Raw genomic sequence first — 7,477 nt, forward strand, 5'->3', positions numbered from 1 at the left:
AAAAAGGTACTCCAGAGTGTTGTTCAGCATGGGGGTGAGTAGAAAATGAAGGCTAATCATGTTTTGGGTGTACTATTCCTTTAAGTCTCAGTTGATAAACAGTAAATAAAGAGAATAATGCAATTTAAACTTCTTTATTTTTTTGGCGGGTCAGGGGAGGGTTTATCGCACTATTGGTTCGATTTTTGGACAGTAGGCTGAAAGGAAAGGGGGTATGAGAGAGGATGAGAGACATGCGGCAAAGATTCAAACCCGGGTTGGCTGCGTTGAGGACTAAGGCCTCTGTACATGGGGCGTGTGCACTAACCACTGAGCCCTGAAGCACATCCCCTTTAGTCTGTATTGTAAAGATTGAAAACAGATTGAAATACATAAGTGGTGAAATTGGCAAAATGGAGGGTATCTTTCCTTAGACACATTTTTATTCTTTGATTTTTTAAGGTTAATAAGGGAAATTGGATTGAAACTGATTTGTGAGTTTTGCTGTTTTGTTGCTTCTGTATCTCTTCACATGTTCTGTAGGACAGCACTACTTGAAGTATAACAGTGATAGTTATTGTTGAAGCGATATGTGTTGTAATTTTCCTCTTAACATATAAATAGCTGTCTGTGATATGTAAAAACACATAATATCTTAACTTCTCACAACCCAACTGATCGCGAGCGACCATTTTTATTCCGTTTACAACTAATAACTCAGAAAGCATGAAACTAATAACGGTAACATTTTTACCAATTTAGACGTGTTAGACATCATTGAAAAGCTTACATTCTCCACAATTCAACCAGTGAGTTCATTTTATGGACACAGCGAGACCCAAAGCACAATTAACACAGATACAGCAGCCGCTATATCTGGCCAACTTGCATGCTAATGTGCCCTCTGGGAAGCTAAAACTGGTGCCTAAGTGTTTTCTGTAGTGGTAAGGGTGTGCCTTATGTGCTCCCTTTTTTTTCACCCCTTGCTCTTCAAAAAGTCTTTGTATGCCACTGTTGAGTGGTTTATGTGATCAGAACACTTTATTCATTTGAACCTTTTGTTTTATATTTGTATTGTATAAATATTTTCTTTCCTGAAATATTGAAGACATTCTGATGTCATGTTTTTAGACCTCTGTTTCACCTCTGGTCTGTAGAAAATTTTGGTCAGGTTTGTTTTTGTTTCATTTTGTGATAAACCCTTTGTAGCTGCATTAAAGTATTCAAGTGAATGGTTCTTTAACTTACCTCTGCGCACTTTTGTTTTCTTTCTTCCAGATCTCCCAGAAAATCGTCTGTTTAAAGAGGAAGGACTTTTTTCTGAGCTCAGCCATCAGGAGGGGAACTTCACTTTAGACCACGAAGAGCCAGAACCTTTGCAAATATACCAGGGACAAGAGGAAGTAAGACATATACAGATCAAAGAGGAAGAGAAGCAACTCTGCATCAGTCAAGATGAAGAGCAGCATTTACTGAAACATGAGATTGGTGAGATTTTGGCGTTTCCTTTTAATGAGGAAACCCTCCACAATGACAGGGACCAGCTCATCTTTCAGGCATTCCCTGAATTTGAGACCCAGGATCAAGAAGGCAGCTATTCTGAAGCCCCAGGCAAAAAGAGACATAAAGTTTCAGAAAAAAGAGAGAGATGCCAGAAAACCAAGCAACAGAAAGTGATTGCCAACTGTTCAAAACAAAACACACCCCAGAAAATGCACCAAGACCAAAATGCATCTTCTTATGAAATGTTTGGTAACATATTTTCTCAAAACAGTCACTTGAATACAGACTTGACAACTCGAACAACTGTGAAACCTTTCTCGTGTAAGACTTGTGAAAAAAGTTATTGTACAAAAAATGGTTTGATATATCACATGAGAAGTCACACAGGTGAGAAGCCCTTCTCATGTACGACCTGTGGAAAGGGATATAGTGAAAGAAATAGTCTAAATTCTCACATGAGAACTCACACAGGTGAAAAGCCTTTCTCATGTAAGACCTGTGGAAAGAGTTACTATGATAAAAGTGGTTTAACTTATCACATGAGAACTCACACGGGTGAGAAGCCTTTCTCATGTACAATCTGTGGAAAGAGTTACTGTGATAGAAGTGGGCTAACTTATCATATGAGAAGTCACACAGGAGAGAGACCTTTTTCATGTAAGATCTGTGGGAAGAGCTACTGTGATAGAACTGGTTTAACCAATCACATGAGAAGTCACACAGGTGAGAAACCTCACTCCTGTGAGATCTGTGGGAAGAGTTACTGTGATAGAACTAATTTAACTGAACACATTAGAACTCACACAGGCGAAAAACCTTTTTCATGTGAGACATGTGGAAAGAAGTACCGTAAAAAAAGTGGTTTAACTTATCACATCAGAACTCATACCGGCGAGAGGCCTTTCTCATGTAAGGCCTGTGAAAAATGGTTCACTGATAAAAGTCATCTAGCACGTCACATGAAAACTCACAGTGAAGAAAGACCTTTCCCATGTATCACCTGTGAAAAACGGTTCAACAGTAGAGGCAACTTGGCACGTCACATGAGGACCCACACAAAGGAGAAGCCTTTCTTGTGTGTTACCTGTGGAAAAAGGTTTACTGCCAAAGATAGTTTAACTCTTCACATTAGAAGTCATACAGGTGAGAAACCGTTCTCGTGTGTTGCTTGTGGAAGAAGTTTCAGTCGTAAAACCTCATTAACTATTCACATGAGAATCCATACAGGTGAGAAGCCTTACATGTGCATTACGTGTAAGAAAGGTTTCAGTCTTAAAAGCCTTTTATTAGTTCACAGGAGAACCCACACAGGTGAGAAGCCTTTCAGGTGCATTACCTGTGAAAAACGTTTCAGTTATAAAAGCCTTTTAACAGTTCACATGAGAATTCACACTGGCAGAAAGCCTTTCTCATGTGTAATTTGTAAAAAAGGGCTGAGTGATAAAAAGAGTTTAATAAATCACATGAGAACTCACACAGGGGAGAAGCCTTTCTCTTGCAGTATTTGTGGGAAGGGTTACATTACAAAAAATTGTTTACTTTATCACATGCGGACTCACACAGGTGAGAAACCTTTCGCATGTCCAACATGTGGAAAATGCTATGGTGAAAAAAGTGGTTTAACTTATCACATGACCACTCACACAGGTGAAAGACGTTTCTCCTGTGTGATTTGTGAAAAAGGTTTTAAAAATAGATATGATTTAAAACGTCACATGAGAACGCATGCAGGGAAGATGCCAGTTTGTCATGTGAAAATATGACATGTGAAAATATTTCCACTAAAAGTAGGGCTCTGTAGAAAATTGATTGGATCAATTCATTCAATTTTATGTTTAGGGGGACTTACTGGAAAATAGGGGTTTGTTTCCATTAAGGCACTACATTAATGTATTTAATTTATCATATTTTATAATTAAATATAATCGAGAAGAGATTATAAAAATTGGTAGGAAAAATACCAAAAATAAATTTTTTAGCCATATTGCCCTGCCCTAATAACAATGTCCAATTTATGGAAGAACTCACAATGGCAAGATGGTCTAATGTGAACCTCAAGCATAGGATAACATTGTAAACACTAGCAGATAAGTAAAATGTATTTCAGATAAGAGTTTCAACTGAAATACTTAAAACTAGCCTCTTACATTTAAATTTTCGTTTTTGGAAAGTAAAACTTTTTAAGTTAAGTGTTCTTTATAGGTTTCTAAAATGAAATTGTGTGTGTGTGTTTTTTTTTATATATGAACTTATAGACTGCGAGTTATTTGCACATTATAATAAGATTGTATCAATATCAGTGTAAATGTCATACAATATTTATCAAAAGATTTTCATTTCAATTCATGTTTAGTACAGTATACTGCCAGTTATTTAATGACAACCACAAAGGCATTAGGCTTTCCAAGTCATGATTATATATGAAATTTTGTTGTATTTTCTGTTTTAATATCTTGAATTGACTCATTGTTAAAACTACTCAGAATTGTACACTTATTCTTCTTTGTATCCTGTCTATCCTTAAGGATAATGTGATTTAATCATCACATTATCCATTTTTCAAAAATTATTAATGTGATGATTAAATATTTAACTTAAAAGGGACTAATAACAATTCTTATGCAATAAATAAGGTTTGCATTATAATCTTCCTTTTATGAGTTTACCAGAGGATTGTAAACAATTTAAAATGTTAGAGCCAAAGTTAATGTTTGTGTTGTTTTGAGCATGGTAGATGTTGTGGTGTGATGCATGTTATTTACCTGATACTTGCGACCCATCGGTTTGTTGAGTGAAAGCTCCTCTTAAACTGTTTTTATGACTGACACTAACGCTTTATCTTCATATTTCATTAACCATAAACAATGTAAGACATTGTTTTAGTTCTAAAATAAATATACAAAACCTGAGTTGGACTTGGCATGGGTCATTGGAGGTGCATCTCATAACACAACCAACTTACAGTAGCCAGCTTTATTTATAGGTCTGATGCGTGTACAGGGTTGGGAGGCTAAAAGATATACCGGTAATAGAAAGAACTTGCAATGAAAGCTTTAAGTACTCATACGGATTTATTTTTTTTATACCTATGAATAAAATAAAAAGAAATGCAAACACAAGGTAAAAAGATAAAAAAAATTAAATGGGGAGCTAAACTGGGGGCATAGAGTATAGGGCAAAACATCAACACATATTTACTCAAGTGAATGTAAAAAGTAGTCACTAAGAAAAGTCCTTAAAAGGTTCAGACAAAAGTTGAATTCTGACTCGTTTCAACCAAAATTGTATATATCAACAAATGCCCACTTCTTAATTTACTTTTTGTCAACACTGTTGAAATTATTCCAGTGTGAGAGTGCTTATTTGCTTTCAGGCAAAGGGTTCACTCAGCATAAAGAGGCATATAGAGGTACACTAAAAGAGCTGCAGAGGTTTGGTGAGAGGCAATAATTATGTCAGTATAAAGCCTGTGAAAGCCTTCTTAAAAGACTGGTTATATTATAGTAAACGAAAGCCTACAGAGAATTTTAAAGTGAATTCAAAGCTTTAACTAAGATCACATCAGGGGGACTGAGACTTATCAGTATCCAGTAAAAGCAAAGGGGGGCAGCCTAGGCACTACAAAACAGCAAAGGAAAAAGAAAGTTCTTGGCAATAAACTAATAGAAACAAAAAAAAAAACACACACAATATCCCGTTACCAGGGGTCACCCCAGTCAGCACTCATAGCCTCAGTCCCTGAAACTAAATAAATCATGATCTTACTATATAAAAAACAAAACAAAAAAAGGATTAAAAATTCTGTAAAACTGTCCTCATTACTGTACAATAATATGTCAAATCCAACAGCTGAGGCCTACAGTGTAAAAACTGTGGATCAGTATCCTTTTTTTTCCTATTGACTAAACAGCAATCTGTACAAATCAATCAAGATGGTAATCCAACGGGGATACCATTCAGCTTAATTTAAGTCATTATTATTATTAATATTGAGCCAAATTACAAAAAAAGAAGGTATTACACAATCTTACCATTGCCTATCTGCTAATTATTTGTGAATAAATGTCAATGAACATGCTGATTTATCCTTTCACACAATGTAATTTAATAACATAACTCATATTCATGAGTGTTGTGAATAGACTATTCTACTGCTGTATCTAGCCTTTTCTAGTCACTGTTTTATTGGAGATAATAAAAGATTTTTACAGTTTTTACAGAGAAGTTTTGGATTGGACATCCAATAAGGTGAAATGTTAGGTCATATCAAAAATGAAAAGGATGTAGTAGAAGAATGTGTGCTGGGTTGATTTATTTACTCTTGCACAGAACATAGATAGTTCACAAGTGCTTTGTGTTTAACCTCTTTTACGGAAAAAGGCCTTACGTGTGCAGTGATGTCAGATCATTACAAATGGCTTAGTGACTCTAATTTGGTTCTGGGGTTTCTTGTTTTCTCTTTGTGGCTTTTGTCCTGCATGTGTCTGCAGTGTTTTTGCAGAAACATTTGTTATATTGTGAGCATTCTTAATTTCATATCTGCCAAGAGATTTTTGCAATGTGGAAAAAGTCCACCTCAACCCCTCCTCTGCAGAGGGGTGGGAAGGATTCCTGGGCATATTTGATTCATAGTCATTCTTTCCAACCGTAGTTTATGGAGCAGATTCAACCTTGTCTTGGTAAAGGCACAGAGTATCCCTCTATAATAAAATGCTTAATTGGTTTGGGGCTTATTTGTCTAATTGATACTAGAGGTGTTGAGTTTAAGTTGTGGTCCAGCTGTTTTGTTTGTTTTACTACCTGCTTTCATCATGCTTTCATCTTTTTTTACTTGTACTCTGATTTTTTTCTTTTTTTTTTATATTTCTCCTGAAGGTAATTTTAATCAATTTGCTTAAAATTGTCTTTATACTGAATTGTGCTATATAAATAACTTTGCCTTGAGTATCAAACGATTAACACATGCACTACACTGGAATATTCACACCCAAGTAAAACAGAATATAGCTCTCCAAGGACTTATTGAAAAGCAAACAATATTTGGTAAAAGCAATACTTAACTACTAAGTGATGAAAAAAAAATCTGATTTTACTATATGAAAAGATCCCAAGGCGATGGGTAAAATGCAGAGGTCAATTTCTCCAGTAAGAGATTAATAATGTACAATTATTATCACACCAACGAAAAAAACACTTTTTTCTATTTTTGAAAAAAATTAGTTCAAACAATATATTGAAACTATCGGAATGTCCTCCAATGTCAAAGCAGTTAAAACTTGCACCTTATGTACCATTTACAATATTAGCAATATATTTGTGCAATATGTGTCTAAGAAAACATTGTCTCCGCTTGTGTCCCCCTTGCGGCTGTTAGTATGTATAATGTATTCCTTTAATGTTTTGCATTGTAATAAATAATAAAAAAAGATTTGAAATGAGTGTTTGTTATGGTTTGTTTTATTTGTAAATATGCTTTTTCCTTCAGCCCTGGGGCCTGCATATAAAATATTTTCATTATTCTGCAATGATATTGTAATCTTATTATTTTTCCCTTAGTCTCTGTGCAAATTTCCATTTTTATGCGTTTCAATTAATGAATTGATCTAATGAAATAATAATTCTCTAATTCACATAATATGGCTGTATTAAATCAAATAAAATGCTGTATCATATAAAACAAAAGATTATCCAGTGGAAATTAGAAAATGTAAAGCGGAACAAAAAGTCGTTCACTGCTTTTTCGGTACGACATTAAAACACGGGGGACACTGACGTTATTATCGTTTTGCTGGAGAGTAGTTTGAAGACGGGTTTAGTGTGTTATGTTTAATTTGGAGTTAAAAAATGTTTGTACTTGGTCTTAAGGGAGAAGTTAGCAGCGATAAATTACCTGCTGTCAGTGATGGGAGTAACGGCGTTGAAAGTAACGGCGTTACTAACACCGCTACCTTTTTTTAGTAACGAGTACTCAAAATGATTACTCTTTAACTATAAT

At 35.1% G+C, this 7,477-nt stretch overlaps 1 protein-coding gene and 1 long non-coding RNA gene across 2 annotated transcripts in view; one reads left to right on the forward strand and one right to left on the reverse strand.

Annotated features, from left to right (window-relative positions):
- The window catches only part of LOC107084501, a 9,293-nt gene extending 7,929 nt beyond the window's left edge, over nt 1-1,364 (reverse strand). The window contains exon 1 of the long non-coding RNA XR_001481228.1: nt 1,228-1,364. This is a non-coding gene — a long non-coding RNA (uncharacterized LOC107084501). The remainder of the gene's footprint in view (nt 1-1,227) is intronic.
- LOC107084488 (oocyte zinc finger protein XlCOF6-like) overlaps nt 1-4,488 on the forward strand; it is an 8,240-nt gene extending 3,752 nt beyond the window's left edge. The window contains exon 2 of the mRNA XM_015374375.1: nt 1,258-4,488. Within this exon, the coding sequence (XP_015229861.1) occupies nt 1,258-3,245 (1,988 nt within the window). The 3' untranslated portion in view covers nt 3,246-4,488. The remainder of the gene's footprint in view (nt 1-1,257) is intronic.
- Nucleotides 4,489-7,477: the final 2,989 nt, after the last annotated feature.

The sequence above is a fragment of the Cyprinodon variegatus genome, unplaced genomic scaffold (assembly GCF_000732505.1).
Source record: "Cyprinodon variegatus isolate N-32 unplaced genomic scaffold, C_variegatus-1.0 Scaffold101, whole genome shotgun sequence".
In the NCBI taxonomy this organism is placed as follows: Eukaryota; Metazoa; Chordata; class Actinopteri; order Cyprinodontiformes; family Cyprinodontidae; genus Cyprinodon; species Cyprinodon variegatus.